At 44.8% G+C, this 17,100-nt stretch overlaps 1 protein-coding gene across 1 annotated transcript in view; it reads right to left on the bottom strand.

Annotated features, from left to right (window-relative positions):
- Nucleotides 1–17,100, bottom strand: part of ttn.2 (titin, tandem duplicate 2) — a 169,942-nt gene that overhangs the window by 106,135 nt on the left and 46,707 nt on the right. Inside the window, 31 exon segments of the mRNA XM_029529910.1 lie at nucleotides 3,004–3,273; nucleotides 3,417–3,608; nucleotides 3,885–3,953; nucleotides 4,079–4,159; nucleotides 4,272–4,340; nucleotides 4,562–4,633; nucleotides 4,934–4,990; nucleotides 5,680–5,724; nucleotides 5,801–5,857; nucleotides 6,153–6,179; nucleotides 6,275–6,352; nucleotides 6,464–6,673; nucleotides 7,051–7,311; nucleotides 7,463–7,730; nucleotides 7,806–7,889; nucleotides 7,956–8,145; nucleotides 8,266–8,551; nucleotides 8,631–8,741; nucleotides 9,109–9,396; nucleotides 10,368–10,658; nucleotides 10,789–11,076; nucleotides 11,363–11,650; nucleotides 11,791–12,069; nucleotides 12,743–13,024; nucleotides 13,298–13,576; nucleotides 13,923–14,210; nucleotides 14,438–14,716; nucleotides 14,819–15,100; nucleotides 15,211–15,489; nucleotides 16,219–16,500; nucleotides 16,800–17,078. Of these exon segments, the coding sequence (XP_029385770.1) occupies nucleotides 3,004–3,273; nucleotides 3,417–3,608; nucleotides 3,885–3,953; nucleotides 4,079–4,159; nucleotides 4,272–4,340; nucleotides 4,562–4,633; nucleotides 4,934–4,990; nucleotides 5,680–5,724; nucleotides 5,801–5,857; nucleotides 6,153–6,179; nucleotides 6,275–6,352; nucleotides 6,464–6,673; nucleotides 7,051–7,311; nucleotides 7,463–7,730; nucleotides 7,806–7,889; nucleotides 7,956–8,145; nucleotides 8,266–8,551; nucleotides 8,631–8,741; nucleotides 9,109–9,396; nucleotides 10,368–10,658; nucleotides 10,789–11,076; nucleotides 11,363–11,650; nucleotides 11,791–12,069; nucleotides 12,743–13,024; nucleotides 13,298–13,576; nucleotides 13,923–14,210; nucleotides 14,438–14,716; nucleotides 14,819–15,100; nucleotides 15,211–15,489; nucleotides 16,219–16,500; nucleotides 16,800–17,078 (6,111 nt within the window).

The following is a 17,100-nucleotide window of genomic DNA, read 5'->3' as shown; positions in this document are numbered from 1 at the left end:
TTCAACTTTGACCCTTTGAGATTCTGTGCTGATTCTAACAGTCGATGGTTTTGTTTTCTCTCTCTGCTCTATTTCTTCTGTCCTTTGTCTTTCTCTGCTTCCTTCTTTAATGCCCGCCCCCTGCTGGACTGTGACTCTAGTGTCGTCTTCTTTACTGTGTCTGAATGTCGAACTGTCTCTCCCCTCGTCAGTAGTTTCTTCTGGTGGCGGCCTGATTGTCCTGACAAAAACCTCCTGAGATGTTTCATCCTGTGATGTTATTACCTCTTGACCTTTATCAGAGTCACGCTTGTGGACTTCAGTCATAGTTTGTTGTGTTTTGGGGAGAACTGTGTGTTTGGCCACTCTGGTTTCCCTCCTTGAAGTGTCAGTAACAGATATTTCACCGCTCAACTCAGACTTTTTCTCACTTTGTGTCTCTGATAAGATCAGTCTGGTCTGGTCCAGCGGTGCCTCTTCGTGTCTCCACAGTTCTTCTTGGGGAGAAATCTTCTCTGTCTCATAATAAACTTGTTGTATTTTCTGAGTTTCTCTCCTTTGCTCGAGCTTGACAGGACTTGGAGCTTCCAGATGTTTTAAGAGGTGGAGAAGAAGAAAGGCGTCATGTGGCGGCGCCAAGAGAGGACAACAAAACACAAAGACAGTCAACAGTGTTAGAGAGAAACGACACAGATGAAGGTGATCATCCACCGGTTAAAGAAAGAAAAGGTTAAAAGACTTCAGGCGTTTTCAAATGTTTGTACCTTTTTCTGGAGGAGAAACTTTTTTCTCTGCGAGCTGAATCTCCTCTATCTTCTTAGTTTCTCTCACTTATAATGAATGAGTTTGTAATCCAAGAGAAGAGAGTTCAGACAGTGAACACACAAAAGAAACAGTCGTACATTAAATGACACTGAACACAACAGTCAGAAATTTAAGATGCAAGATTTGACCAAATCCCGAAGAAGGAAGCAGCTCTGTTTATGTTTCCAGTGAATCTCAGAAGAAACATCTGCAGTCAACTCAGAAGATGAAGCTCATCAGTAATGTTTTCTTTTTGTGTTTTAACGATAATTAAAACACTCACTGGTTTCTCTTAAGCACACAGTACACTGCAAAAACATGTTTGGTTTCAATTAATTTGGTAAAAACTAACAAAAAGAAATCCTTCCATTGAGTTTATTTTGGAGTTTCTCTCATTCATTCAGCCTTCTATTTGATATTTGTAGATTAAAGAGTCAGTTGACTCTCCTGCTGACTTTCCAGATCTGAATGATTTTCCATATTTAACAATAACGATGTTGATGGTCACTCATAGCTGGAGGGATCAGATAATGCTGAGCAGCGCACTGTGGGATAAATGGTTCATTTTTTGAGCGGACATGCTGATGCTGCTGATTCACCGTGAAGTTCAGTAACAGCTGCTGCTGAGGGTTCATGCATGAAGAGAAAGATCTGAGATCTGCTGCTGTACCTTTAGAAAGAGGTTCTTCAGGTTTAGCTGGTTTCTCTACTGGGATCTTCACCTTTTCAGGTTTCACTTCCTCAACCTTCACAGGAAGTGGCTCTGCTGTCGGCTCTTCTTCAGCCTTCGAAGGAACTCTCATTGGTTTCTTCACTGGAGGAACCTTCTCTGGCTCCTTTTCCTCGGCTGCTTTTGCTGGAACCTTTGTTGGCACCATCTTTGGAGTTTCCTCCACTTTCCTCGCAGGTGCTGGAACTTTCTCTGGGATGATTTTGTGGGCAGGAAGACTCTCGATTTCAGGTTTCAAAACAAGTGCCTCTTCAAACACCTTCTGAGGTCCTTTATCAGGCACCTCCTCTGGTACAAGTTTAGGTTTGGGCTTCAGAGCTTCAAGAGGGTTTGACACAAAACATGCACAAGACATGACAAAAGAACCGAGCTAAGTGCTGGCGCACAATTTAACAGACATGCAATTTAACAGTCCTGCTGAGAAGAAATGAACAAATCTTCTGTAACGTCCTTATTTAAGATTTTTAACCTGATCAGTGGAAAGGTCACAAAGTCAGGGTTCACCTTCTGTAGGCCAAGAATGAGATCAGACTGATGCTAATCTTTTAATGCAGATGGAAAATTTTTAGGTCAAAATTGTGATGGTGAGACCAGAAGAATCATTCTCTGGGGACCCTGATCCTCCACTTCTTATCATAGACGTTAGATTTTGTTTGTTTAAACCAAAACACAGTCAAAAGAAAACAGAAACTGTTTGGTACCTTTATCTTTCTTTGCTGGTTCTTCTTTTGGAGGAACAACAACAGGCTCTGGTTTCTTGGCTGCTTTTGGAGGTTCAGGGATTTTTTCCTCTTGGGGAACTTTGAAAACATTTTACATAAAATTTGAGTCTTTACAGGGAAGTCAAGAGAAGAGTCTCAGACATGAACAAACCAACAACAACTCTGTCGAGCATAACAAAAACTGACGTGCAGCCCCATCGTGACATCACAGAGAGGTTAGATGATAGACACACACACACTCTGAGTTGAAGACACTTCAAGATCGTGTAAGAGTTTAGGTGTTTAGTGGGAGGAGCTTCCGAATGACTGGCAGTCGGCTGAACTTCCGGTACCTTTAGCTGGCACAGGCTTCCTCTTCTGTGGTGCCTCTTCCTCTTTCCTCTTCTCCACTGGAGGTGGAGGGGGAGGGGGAGGGGGATGGGGAGGTGCAACTACCTCCTTCTTAGTTGGTTCTGGTTCTTTGAAAGAACACGTTATGTTTCAGGTGTTTGACAGTTGAACTATGTTTACAGTCAGAAACCAATGAGTCAAAGTTTTAGCGATGTTAATGAGACATTTGGACAGACAGTCAGAGACATTTCAGAATTCACATTGGCAGCACCTGAAAATGATCATATTCCCAGCAGTTAAAGAAATAGGAGTTTGCTTGCACAAACATCTTAACTAGACACAAAAGGATCAATAAGCAGGAAAGAAAATGAGTTAAAAGTGGAGTTAAGAAAAATAAGAAAAACTCCAAAGCTGCATCTCGACAGAGATGGTTTATACCTTTTTTTGGAAGTTCCTTTGGTGCATGTGTTGGTTCCAGTTTGGTCTTTGGCAGTTCTGGTTTTGGCACTCTCACTTCAGGCTCAGGTTTTTTCACTGTCGGTTCAGGCTTTGGAACTGGAGCTTCTGGCTTGGCCATGGTTGGTTCTGGCTTTGGCACAGAAGGCTCAGGTTTACGAACCTCTGACTTCGGTTTTTCTGGTTCTGGCTTGGTTACTGCTGGTTCAGGCTTGACCTTTGCCACTTCTGGCTTTGCAGGTTCTTCAGGGACTTAAAGCAACATTCAGATTGGTTTAGGTTTGAGCAAAGACAGTCAGGACACACAGACAAAGATTCGCTTCCACACTTGAAGCTAAGTGAACACACTCTCTCTTTAAAACCCAACACACACATCCAAACATAACAGGAAATACCTTTGGATGGTGGTGCCGTTGGCAGCTTCTTCTCTGGCACCAGTTTAGCTTCAGGCTCCAACTCAATTTTAGCAGGTTTGGCTTCCAGTTCGGCTTTGGGAGCTGGTTTGGGCTTAGGCTTTGGTTCAGGTTCAGGCCTAGCTGCTGGTGCCACTTTTTTGGGCTCTGCTGGTACTTGAGGCTTGGGCTCATCTTCAAGTAGGTAACACAGACATTGGCTAATATTAGCATGAAGTTGTGTGAGCATCTAAGAATTATCAAGAGGTGTTAGAAGTGTGAGCTGACATCGAACAGGAAGACACTGAGGTGGACAAAATCAGCAGCAGCACGTTGTGTCGAACAGACTTGAATTACAAACAGTGAAGTCAGAATGAGTCAAGACGAGATTTTAAGAGGTTTGAAGCTGCGAAGAAGAGATGACTACTGAGGACTCAGACATGAAACAACAGGAAGAACTGATAAAAGTACCTTTCTTTTGCACTCCAGGCTTCTCAGCAGGCTCCGAAGCAGCAGCAGGCGTCTTCACCTCCTCAGGTTCTTTTTTGATAAACAAGGTGATAAGAGGAAAAGAACCACATCTGAACAGCTAGAACTGTTAGAAGACACCAGAAAATGTTATCATATGAAAAGAGAAGATTAAGTTAGAAATCAGGCAGCTCTACCTTTGGGAGCAGGAACTTTCTTCTTCTCTGGGACTGAAACTACTGGAATCTTTTCCTCCATTGGCTTTTTGGCCTCTACCACTTCAGTATCAGTAAAATATTACAGCAAAGTTCAGGTTTACACAATCTCATGAAAAGTTAAAAAAGCAAGTAAAGCTACAGATGAGGCAATATTAAAGGCATGTGTTGGTACCTTTAGGTGGTGACGGCTCCTTCATAGCTGCTGTTGGTTTCTCTTCAGGCTTTTTCTGAGCTTTGGGGACTTAAAAGACACCAACTGTGTTAGGCTTGAGAGATTCTGTGCATTTGTATGTGAAACAGAAGTTTAGAAAAAGACAAAAGCAACTACAGTAAAAATAAGAGTAACGTGTTAAAAAACAAGGAAGATGAAACAGGAGGACAAAACGATTGAAAAAGTTCAGTAATGAAGGGGTTTGGTTAGGAATACGTTTTTGTATGGTAGAACATTCAGGTCTCTGGTACCTTTTGCTGGGATCTCCTCTCTCATTTCAACTTTCTGGGTCTCCACTGTCTCTTCAACAGGAACTCTGATGGCTGAAACACACAGAACATCATCATCATCACTGGCAGAAGAAACTGACTGAAACACACATCTTACAAGAACACAAAACAACATGATAAAAATAAAATAACTAATGAAGGCTCATTGCAAACTGGTGACCAATCAGAAGTTAGGACAAAGGAACAAGATAACCTGATAATCTGCACACAAGCATTTATGTTAAATGAGTAAAGAGAAGATGAAGAACCACAAAAGATTCTGATGATCCGCAAAAGGACAAACAAAAAGACAAACATGAGGACAGACACGTTCTTCCTGTGTTGCTCTGATACCTTTGGTGATGGACACCTCTTGTGTTACCATCTCTTCTGTCCAGCTCTGATACTCAACTGCAGGTACAACCACCACAGAAATGACAGAAGACAACAAATGTGAGGCAAACAGTTTGTGCTCAAAAACAATGTCAAAAACTCATGACGCCATTTCACAGTTTAATTAAGTTGCCGTCCTTTCATCTTCTCAGCGGAGGCAACAGGACAAAAAGCCGTTTCAGAGGAACTTCAGTTCAATCCTCTGAAGTGAAGATGGAACCAGACGTTTGGAGATTCAAATTGGTTCTCTCTAAACTCTGTTCAACTGAATTCAGAAGCTCAAACTGTGAAATACGACACGACTGTTGGTGAACGTGTGATGGAGAAATTATGAGATGAAAGTTAAAGGGTAAAAAAAGAACGCATCCCAAACACACAAGAAGATGAACAACAAGCATGTTATCTACAGTCAACTTCCTGCTTGGACAAAAACAACCTTCACAAAGAGGTGAGTCACATGACACGATGATGATGATGTTACAACGAGGAACCACATCCATCAATCCAGATGACGATACAGATGATGAAGATGATGAGGGGAATGAAGATATTGTACCTCCCTGCTCGACCACACGCTCTTCTTCATATTGGTACGTGTATTCAGGCGATTATTGAAAAACAAAAGTGTTTTGGTTCTTCCAGTTACCAAGAAAAAGTACAAACGGATTCTGTTAGTCTGTTAATCATCAGAGTGAAGGAGGGATTACCTCGATGTTCCAGCTGTTCTTCATAATGATAGAACTCAGCAGATTCTTTAAAAGACACAAACATGTTGGATTCACCTCTGATTGAGGGACTCACAGTATTTGTCCCTGGAGTCAGTCTTACCTTGAATTGCCACTGATGAGGGCACTTCAGGCCTCTGGACTGATGAGTCTGGGACATCTACAGAATGTGGTTCAAACCAAAACTTTATTTAAAAGGACATCTAAATTAGAAGAGTATTCAATAACATAAGATTAATAGATGTCAATCCGGCAGTTTAGAAAACCCTCTTGCTACAATGTCAGTTCAAGACTCTTCAGTGCTGGCTTCACTTTACAGACCTGAAGTCCCCAAATTTAGACCCCCCAACTGAACTTCCTGTGCATCTCAGTGAACTGACTGTAGACGGAGAACAAAAGGAATTCCTGAAACGTCCCTGAGAGACAGTTAAAAAACTAGAAAGTAAAGTACTCACCCAGCGGCACCATTGCTAATTCAATTTCTGTGAAAAGGGGGAAAAGTGAAGAACGTATTAAAGACCAGAACACACAGAAGCCAAACAGAAGAGGAAAAAATACTGCCTGACTGGAACTGTACCTTTGCCAGACAAATAAAGCTCAGCTGTGCTCTTAGCCTCTCCCCTGGGCTCCAACCTCACAATCACTGAGTACACGCCTACATGGGATTAGTAATGAAGATGTTTAAAACTCAGTTCATAAAAACAATTAGAAAAAAATTCTGTTGGGCCTTGTGATGGGCTTTTGGGTTCGATGGTGCTCTACACACCTTCGTCTTCGATGGTCACGTTTTGGATGACCATGAAATGTCTTCGGCCCTCACTTCTGAAGTTGTACTTAGGGCTCTCTTTCAGTTCCCAGGTGTCTTTATACCATGAAACAATTGCGTTGTCGAAGGACACCTCGCACTCAAAGGTGGCCGACTGGCGCTCGTTGACTTCGACATTGTGGATGCGTTTGGTGAAATGAATTTGTTCAGCTAAAACAGATAAAGATGTGAATGGGTAAACGGGTTTGGCTTCACAACTGGGAATGTATGACAACAGCTGAACACAACATCCACATGGTTAGAGCTGAAGATCAAGGGAATGTTTACGGGACGGTTATAATTACGGTGGTTTTAGGGTGGGGGGGGTGGGTTTGAGTCGGAGCGGATGTAAGAACACAACGGATGAAATGGTCATGGTCGTTTTTGGAAGAGAATATTAGAGTAGTGAAGAATGTTAAGACAAATTTAAATCCAACAAGAAAGAGACAAAAAAGAAAAAATCTTCAACATTAGTGTCAGAGTTTGCCGGGGCGGCCCAAAGAGGTTAGTGAACAACAGAACATCCGCCACGGCTTCCAGGTACAAACCTTCTACCCAGAGGTCGGCTGAAGACTCCAGTTGCTGGTACCTGCAGCTGTATCGACCCTGGTCTTCAGGCTTCAGGTCCCTGATCAGAAGCTTCTGAATCTTGTGTTTCACTTCAGATGTGTATCTGCCCTTCATCTCTAACTGGTGGCCATTTTTGAACCACTGAGCCTCTACATTAGGGATGGACAACTGACAAGACAGCGTGCACGTCTGTCCCTCCTTACCCGAAGTGTCTTGCAGATGCTTCTCAACCTCTGGCTCTGAAAAAGACACACACCACAGAGACAGGAGATCTCATCCAACATGTTGCCTCAAATGTCTTTTTGTTAAATTAGTGCAACTTGTGTTTGCAGAACTCCCTATCATGGGAAATGACAGATTAAACACTTGGTTCACGGTCTGAGGACTGACCCATGACGGTGAGCTTGGCACTGGAGATGTGTGGCCCACACACCACTCGGTAGTTGCCCTGGTCGGACAACTGGCACTTCTTGATCTTGAGCAGGTGGCGGTCGCCGCTGATGCTGATGTCGTACTTGTCACTGGTGTCCAGTTTCTGCGTGCCCTTGTACCAGGACAGTGTGATCTCCGGGTAATTGATCTTGACCTTGCACTCAAACTCCGCCTCCTTGTTGGTAAGGACGGACTGATCGGTGATGTCCTTCAACACAGTGACGGGCTGCAGGAGCAACAAGAGGATTAACTCTCTGACATAATGGCAGGCGTAAGTGAAAGCTGGTGAGTATGTCCTGACCTCCGTCCGCTCCATCCTCTTTTGCAGGTCAGCCACCAGTCGGGCCATGTCCTCATCAGACTCTCTGTCTCCACGTTCCAGTTCCTGTCAAAGAAAACATGGTTCAGCACATAACAGACACTGACACACCAGAGATGCTGCAGTGGAGACTGTTACCGGTCTTCCACTTTCTTCAGCCTTCTCCTTCTTCAGCTGCTCAATGGCCTGCAGCAGGCCACGGTAGTCTGTGATGCCATACATCCGGGCGTATTTTTCATACTCTTTAGGGTCCACGTTTCTCAGTAACTCAACAATATCAATGTCCTTCTCCTCCTGTGGACTCTTTTGCTTTGATGGCGTCCTGAGAACAAGTCACAGAAGACACTGTGAGTTTGTAAAGGATTCAGGATCAGAGACTCAGCCGGTATTTGAACCAAGTGTCATGTATGTTGGTGAGCTGTCGGACGATTGTGTTACTCACTTCTTAAGTTTGGCTCGGAGGTCTCCCTCCAGCTGTACCACCTCTTTCTTTTCATCGACACGCATGTCGGCGCTGCACTCGATCTCTCCATGCTTGTTGGAGGCGACGCACCTGTACTGACCCGAGTCAGACTTGGTCACCTCTCTGATCTCCAGTTTGGACTCCTGACCCTTCTGCGCGATGGAGATCCGGCCACCGTGTGTGATCTGCCTCCACTTCCCCTTCATCCACTTGACACTGGGGATGGGGTCGCCACCGACCTTGGCAATGAAGGTCGCGGTGCCCTCTACGAAACAACAGGAGGAGGATTAGGACTAAACTCATTCAACATCTACGTTGAACTTCATGTACAGTGTGTGCCTCACTCTCAGTGACGTTTATGGTTTTAGGCTCCTCAATGAAGAACAGGTTGTCCAGTTTCTTGGTTGGAGCTGCAGCTGGAGCTTCAGCAGGAGCTGGAGCCGCTCCGGGTTTCTCTGCAACACAAAAGAAAAAGGGATTTTTTTCCTTCAAAAGCAAAAACACAAAGACAATGTTTCAGAGGAAAAGTCAGTTTCTGGATTTCAGTTTAACAACCATCAGCAGTCTGAGAGGCTGAACACCATCAGAGCAGAAAAATGGCTGAAGTTCATCAGTCTCAAATATCTTTGACTTTTCAGCAGTCAACAATATGGATGTCAGAGCAGAGAGAAAAGGTCTGAAATTCATAAAAGTCCTGCTGGTTTGGTCCCTGACTGATCAGCTTCCTTTATTTGGAATTACGTGACATCAACAGCACAGGGAGTCTCCTTCCTTCATCCCTTCTGGTATAAAAAGAAAAAGGACAGTTGTCTCAGTTCTTACCTTTCATGGTGACTTTGGCTTTGCAGAACTCGCTGCCGGCATCGTTGGAGGCCTTGCAGAGATAATCACCGGCGTCGTGTCTGGAAGCTGCGCTGATCTCCAAACAGGCCATCCCATCGGAGAAGCTGATCCTGGTGCTGCCAGCCGATGTCAGGTCTTTCCTGTCTTTCATCCACTGGATCTTTAGAGGGGGAGACCCGCAGACATGACACCGGAGGCTCAGTTTCTCACCCTCTGACACTGTGACGGGTTTTAGAGGGACATCGAAGACTGGAGGCTTCTTGGCTTCTGCAGGAGACAAAGGGAGTCAGCCGACCAAACTGGAATCTGGGAAGAGCTGGTCCTGGACTTATCAACATCAGGCTGTAGACTTATTAGTATTCGTACCAAAACACAGGTTACCAAAAAAAACAGATATTTAATGAAGAGTTGAATCATAATGATCTGATGATGTTTGAATATAAAAACCTGACAGAATGCCTACAAACAGCCAAGGGCCGACCAAAATGCTTTACAGTAAAATAAATATAGTAAGACAATAATTAGCATAAAAAGAAATGACACAATAGTAAAAACTCTGAAAGAACAAAATTTAATAAACATTAAAGAGGAGTCGGGACTCAGCCAAAGGCCAAGGGGAGAAAAAAAATAGTCTTTAGCAGTGCTTGAAATGTGGAGAGGCTATTTGCAGTCCACACAAACTCTAGTTTTTAACAAAGTTCGAAGAACATCCAAAATCATCTGGTTTGCTGACCTAAAGGCCCTGAAGGCCAGTTAGAGACTTGCAACAAATGAAAGAATCTTAAAGTCAATTTTATATCTGACTGATCAATGCCCAAAGACAAGATAGTAACAAGTAATAAAAGCATGAATAACTTCTTCAAAGTCTTTCTGGCATAATTAAGGTTTAACTTTAGCTTGGAGCCTCCGCTGAAAAAAGCTAGGATAGAGTGGTTCTTTTTTCAGACCAGGAGCTAAGACTCTCCCAGTCCAGCTGGAGGTAGGGGATTCAAACCACTGGAGAACAGAACCAGACAGACCCTCCTGGTCCCAGGTTAACCAATCCAGACTGTGCTCCGCTAATGATGAGTTGACCAGTGTCAAGCCTGGGGTTTGTTTTGTTTCAGTGTCTCCTCATTTTCACCTCATCTATTTCTTTTTTTTTCTCATTTTGCCGTCAACCGTTTATCTGAGCTGTTAAAGTCAAAGAGAGAATGAAGAAGCGTGTCAAAGGACTGGTCCTTCATCAGGAAACCCACCTGTGATGCCCACAGTGACGTCGCAGGAGGCAGTTCCAGCCTCATTAGAGGCGTGGCAGGAGTACCTGCCACTGTCGCTCACCCGGCTGTTTTTGATGCACAGAACAGCCACGTTGCTCTTGAAGCTGATGTCATACTTGTCTGAGCTCTTGATCTCTGTGTTGTCTTTGAACCATTGGATGGACATGGGCTGTGAGCCGGACACACGGCCCTCGATCTTCAGAAGTTTGCCCTCCATGTCCTCCATCTGCTCCGAGGGCTTTTTGGTGAACACCGGGGGATTTCTACGTTCTGAAAAAACAATATAAGGAAGTGAAGTGAGGACGGAGGTTTTGTCCGTGTCACAAAGAGACACCCGGCAAAGGGCTGAGATGTAAGAAGAGAAACCCAAGATGGCTGAGTGTGGCCCAACATCAAATACCTTTGACGGTGATGTCAGAGGAACAAGAGTCCTTCCCCATATCATTAGAGGCATGGCAGAAATATCTGCCTGTGTCGCCTTTATCTGCCTTCAGAATGGTCAAGTGGGCCGTGTTTTCCACACAGCTGATCTTATAATTGCCCCCAGAGCGAATGTCTTTATGGTCTTTGGACCATGTGACTTTAATGGGGGCAGAGCCTGTCATGTGACACTCCAGCTCAATGCTGTCACCGACTGTCACCTCCTGTGGTGACAACTTCCTGTCAAAGACTGGAGGGTATCTTGGTTCTGAAAGTCCACAACAGGTAAGACAATGTCCAGAAGAAGCAGAAGAAGAAGAAGAAGGGGAGGAGGAGAAGAGGAAAAGAGGAACAAGATTAAATCTTTACTTGAAACATTTCAACAGTTTGATCAAGCGCCTGACATTGTCATCATCATCATCATCTACTCTGCCTCTGCTTCCTGTAGCAGGTCATTGAAGGTGACATCACGACCTGGACACAGTATTTATTTCCCATCATCCACCACTGTTTCAATCACCAAACAATCAGTGGCGCCCTTGTGCTTCACTGACCTTGGAGGGTGAGCTTGGCTCTGCAGGAGGCTGAGCCCACGCTGTTGGTAGCGACGCAGGTGTATTCCCCAGCGTGCCTCATCTTGCTGCAGTCGATCTGCAGCGCTGCCGTGTTGTCATCGTACAGCATGGAGAACTCGTCTCCTGGCATCAAAGGCTCACCGTCTTTCAGCCACGACACCTCAATGGGTGAGGAGCCGGCGACGCGGCACTCGAACCTGACTGGCTGACCCTCTGTCTGTTGCAGGCTGGTGATTTTCTTCGGGAAGGACGGTGGCGTTTTGGCCTCTAGAGAAGTTAAAGATACGACAGTGAAGAGTTTGTTTTGCATCTTAGATGTGAAACAACTAATTCTTCCTTCCCTTGAGTTTAACATTCATCCCACTGATCTCAAAGTGTCATGTAAAGGCGAATGGTGGGAGGTTTACCCAGCACGCTGAGTCTGCAGGTGGTGGAGGTGAAGCCAATCTTGTTCTCCGCCTTGCAGGTGTACTCTCCAATGTCACCCTTGGTGGCTTTGCTGAGTTTCAGACAGGACACTCCTTTGGAATATTCCAGTTTACAGGTTGGGCTCGACCGGACTTTGCCGTCAGCCTTGAACCAGGAGACCTTGATCTCAGGTGTGCCAGCCACCTGACACTTCAGGCATACAGCGTCTCCAGCCGTCACCTCCATGGGTTCTAACGACTCCACAAAGTACGGTGGCTCTGCAGGGACACACAAATTTTAGAACAAACCAACGAAGCTGACAGACACACCAATCAGAGCCAGGACCTCTGTGTCAGTGATGTCATTACTGTCATAATAAAGGAAACTTAACAACGGCAGAGCTCTTTGTTAAGTTCTGCAGCCTCTGTGTCTCTGGAGCTTTAGTGTCAGTTTGGATTCAAGTCACCACTCGAGCTTCTGACAAACTTCCTGTTGCCTGAACACACTTGCTGCTCTGAACCTCTGCAGTGTGAACGTGGTGATAATGTTGCTCCCTCACAGGTCCTCTTTCTGACAGATCTGACCAATTTGAAAGATTCGTGAAATATTCAGAAAAGCCTCCAACGGGGCCACCTGATTATGAAACGCCCTTCGACTATAAAATAAAGTTGGATGACGGCACCACATGAGGATGACTGAGCAAGTTCAGGACTCTGATTGACCACAGGGGGGGCAGCAAGTACACAAAAACACTACAATTAAAAATGGAAGTTACAGCTCACACACCTGCAGGGCTCAGTCTGAGACCACCCCAGAACCAGAACCAGATGTTTGTATTTGATGTTAATTCTCTGCATCTAATTATTTAACTTAATTCAGATTAGCCTCAAACATTAAACCAGAAACGAAGTGATAAAATCTGGTTTAATGTCAATCAGATGTTGAACTGACCGAGGATGGACACAGCTGCCTCACATGTGTCTCTTCCGGCATCGTTGGACACTTCGCAGCTGTAATTCCCAGCAGCCTCCTTGTCGTCAGTGCTGAGACACTCCAGGATGCAGGAGCTTTCAGTTGTGGTGATGTTGTATTTGTAAGAAGCAAAGATCTGCTGTCTATCCTTGAACCAGTTCACTGTGATCCTGGGGGTTCCAGTGTAGGTGCACTCCAGTGTTAGAGGCTTTCCCTTCGTCACTGATACGTCCTTCAGCTTCTTGGAGAACACCGCAGGTTCTGAGAGACAACATCCAATACAGACTTTAGTTCATCAAAGAGAAACATGAAATAAATTTTCTGATAGAAAGATAGCAACCAAACTTTAATCTGTAAATTTAAAAAACTGTGAAAGAATTAACTGAAAATAAACAATAAAACCTACACGTGATCTGTTAAACACAACACATTACTTTCTTCTGATGAAGCTGTTCTACTCACTAACTTTACCATTTTTGTCAATAAAGACACTGAACAGGATTAAAGATAAATAGAACTTGATGTTTCACCGACCTTTGACAGTGAGATTAACGGGGAAACTCTCCTTTCCTGCGTCATTAATGATCTGACAGGTGTACTCTCCAGCATGAGACCCGTCCACCTTGAAAAGCTCCAGAAGAACCTGGTTGTCCTTCAGTGAGAACTCACAGCTGTGTCCAGACAGGATCTCCTTGGTTCCTCTGAACCACTTGAGTCTGAGCGGGGCGCTGCCCTTTACCACGGCTGAGAAAGTCACATTGGATCCTGGCATTGCCTCCATCGACTGCGGTGGCACCACAAAGGAAGGAGGCTCTGGGTGCAGAGATGAAACATGATAAAGGCTACGATTACAAGCGGATTTTAGTTTGACTAAACCTCTCTTAACCCTGCAGAGTCTGGGATCAGGACTCTTAAGTTCTGCTAATGTGCATCAGACTCAGCAGAGGCAGAAATCGGTGATCTTCACTGTCTAATGTGTCCCATTCATGTTCATCTGAGAGTGAGTTCATCTCATCAGCTTGAATTTCTAACTACTGAGACAATAAAGACCAAGTTTTGATTCTGAGGTCGGTGTAACACGATGAACCAAAGGTTCAACCAAACTGTCATGAATCTCTTCCGTTCACCAAATAAAAGATTTCTCATAAAAGTTACTTACCTTGGACGACCAAGGAGGCTGTGGTCTCGCTGGATCCCGCCTTGTTCACAGCTTTACATTTATACACTCCAGAGTTGGACATTTTAAGTGTGGCCACTTTGAGCATGCAGCTGTTGTCGCTGAATGAAATGTCATAATTTGGTCCACTCTGTATCTCCTCCCCGTTGTGGTACCATGAGATGGTAAAAGGTGGAGAACCTGAAACTTTGCACTCCATTTCTCCAGCATTTCCAACAACACTGTTACAGTCCCTCAACTTCCGCAAGAACGAAGGAGGGATGATCTTATCTGGTGTGGAGAGAAAGAAGCGTCAACTGTTAGGTCCGGACAAACAGACCTGAATGTGCCGTTTTCAGTCTAAAGACTGTTGTTGAAATGGCTCAGGTACTGATTCTGACCGTGTGGTCACATTCAGCAGCTCTTTTGTTGTGTGTCTTTGTGTTACACCAGATTTAAAATCAGATGCTCAAGTTGAATATTATGAGAGAAATAAACAGCAGACACAGAATACCAACCTAAAACGGTGAGATTAATTTTACTCAGGTCCTTCCCGACCTCGTTCATAACCTGGAAGATGTATTCTCCGGAGTCAATCTTCTCAGCAGAGAGCACATTCAGGCTGGAAATCATCCGAGAAAAGGAGATCTTGTACTTCCTCCCAGAGGCCAGTTCCACTCCATCCTTGAACCATTTGGGTACAAGCTCTGGGGTTCCACACACTTTGACCTCCAGGGCCGCGATATCACCTGCCGTCACGCTCAGAGCATCAGGCTTGTCGACGATCTTAGCAGGTTCTGGAATCAACAGAAGGTGGAGAAGATGTTTTTAATCGAACCTGCAAGAGAAGGCTGGAAAACAAAACTTCAAGAGAAAGAGAGAATTATATGATTACAAACCTAGAACAGTCAAGTTAGCGAAACACTCCACACTCCCAGCATTGTTTCTGAGTTGGCAGGTGTATTTGCCTGCTGTGGCTGCATCTGCCTTAAAGACTTTAAGAGCCACCTGGTTGTTCTCAAAGGTGATTTTCCTGTTGTCACCGTCCCTGAGAATGTGATCCTTGTCTTGAACCCAGGACACAGTAATGGGTTCAGAGCCTTTAACAGTGGCCACAAGGGTCACCTCCTCTCCCAGTATCACTGTCATGTTTGACAGTTTCTTCACGAATGACGGTGGCTCTGAAGAGAGGAGAAAAACAGCGCAGAGGGAAAGTCAGCAGGGTGACAAAAGTCATTTGAAAATCCAAAACTAATGATTTTCATTTGAGAACATCGCAATTTCTACTGACCTCTGAGTTTAACTGTTGTCTGGCAGGTGTCACTTCCTACACTGTTTGACACTTTGCACTCATATTCGCCAGCATCGGAGGGCTCAATCCCAATGACATGCAGTGTCGCTGAGTTGCCCTCGCTCACCACCTTATATTTCCTGCTCTCCATCAGAGGTTTCCTGTCTTTGAACCAGGTGACCTGAAACGGAGCTGTACCGCTCATCTCGCAGTACAAACTCACGTCCTTCCCCTTTAGCTCCTCAACAGGCTGAGGTAATTTGACAAAAGATGGGGGGTCTAAAAAAAGATTAGGAAACTGTTAATGAGGCATTAACAGGGAAAATCCATCTAGATATCTTAAAGCTGAAGCCCGTAACATTTCATGTGGTGTTGTTTCACAGTCTCAGAGCTGTGTTGTCGTTTATGGCCTCAAAGATCAGAATTCTCTGTGGGGGCTTCTAAGAAGTACAACTAAAATGATGGAATTTCTGTGGGACATTTTAGGAACCACGACTAAGCTGGCAGCTGTGCTATTAAGGATGGACGGAGCTACAGTTGATCTGGAAGGCTGGACGGTGGACAGTGGACAGACAGCAGTCAAAGCTGCTGAGCTGTGAATATTTGTTGGTCGACAGTTAAACTGTTGAACTGATGTGAAGTTTGACTGAACCGCAACTAGGATGGAAGAGCAATAGAACTGAAGCTACAGGGGCAGACTCAGGGGTTCAAAGACAATGAAAGAGATGTGGAATGTTGCTGAAGGTTGGAAGAAATGATGTATTCATCTGTTTATTATGTTTATTATTTATGACACATAATGTCGCCGGTCTGCTGGCTCTGAAGAGCTGCTCACAGTCTCTAAATAGCAGAAAAAAAGAATATCAAGCTGAGGCTAAGGTGCTGGTTGTGCTTTCGACAACGCTCATTCCACCACATGGACAAAGAAGTTTTAAAAATGTTACGGGAACCAGCTTTAAGCTAAATAACAACCAGTGCATCAGACTGCATAAAAACTGAGCGGCTGACCTTTAACAGAAAGTGTGCTGCTGCAGCTGACACTGCCAGCATCATTCTGAGCTTCACAGGTGTAAACTCCATCATCATCAAAGCTGGCAGAGAGCAGTTCCAAGACTGCTACAGAGTCAGAGAATGATCTCTTGTAGTTGTGCCCATCAGTGACCTTGGTGTCCTGTCTGTACCAGGCCACCTTCAGAGGAGCTGTGCCACTGACTTTGCACTCCAGGCGGAGTGACTCACCCCGCTTAACAAACTTAGTTGCAGGTAGTTTCAGCAGAAATTCTGGCGGTTCTGGAAAGCCAAAATATAAAGGAATTAGCTGCTTGGAGCAGGTAGGGACACTTTAGATGGAGAGTTACGTCAGTCAAGAAATGAGCAGATGAAAGAGATGAGATGACAGCGAGCAGTTAGCAGCAGCTGCAACATACTTCTTGATGAGCAGCAGTGAAAAAAGGCCTGAAGCGTTTTGATAACAATGAAATACTGCCAAGCAAAGACAACATCACAGAGAATTACTACTTTCAGCCAGAGATGCAGGACCAGAATGAATACTGCCACGCAAGAGTTGATTTGAAGGATGCAAATCTAACCTTTGACTGTCAGGTCAGCTGTACAACGTACAGAGCCGGCATCATTGCTGACTTGGCAAGAGTAAATTCCACTGTGGGTGACGCCCACTGAGTAGAGCTCTAAGAAGCAAGATGAGCCCTCCAGACCCGTGAAGCAGGTTGGCCCGGTCATGAGCTCTGTGTCGTCCTTGAACCATTTGACCATGAAGGGAGGAGTTCCCTGAAATGAGCCTTTGAATCGGACAGTAGTGTTGGGAAGAGCCACCTGAGACTTGGGCAGCGTCACAAAGCTTGGAGGTTCTGAAGAGAAGGAGGGGGACCA

The sequence above is a fragment of the Echeneis naucrates genome, chromosome 21 (genome assembly GCF_900963305.1).
Source record: "Echeneis naucrates chromosome 21, fEcheNa1.1, whole genome shotgun sequence".
NCBI lineage: Eukaryota > Metazoa > Chordata > Actinopteri > Carangiformes > Echeneidae > Echeneis > Echeneis naucrates.
This window is presented reverse-complemented; position numbering and strand designations above follow the sequence as displayed.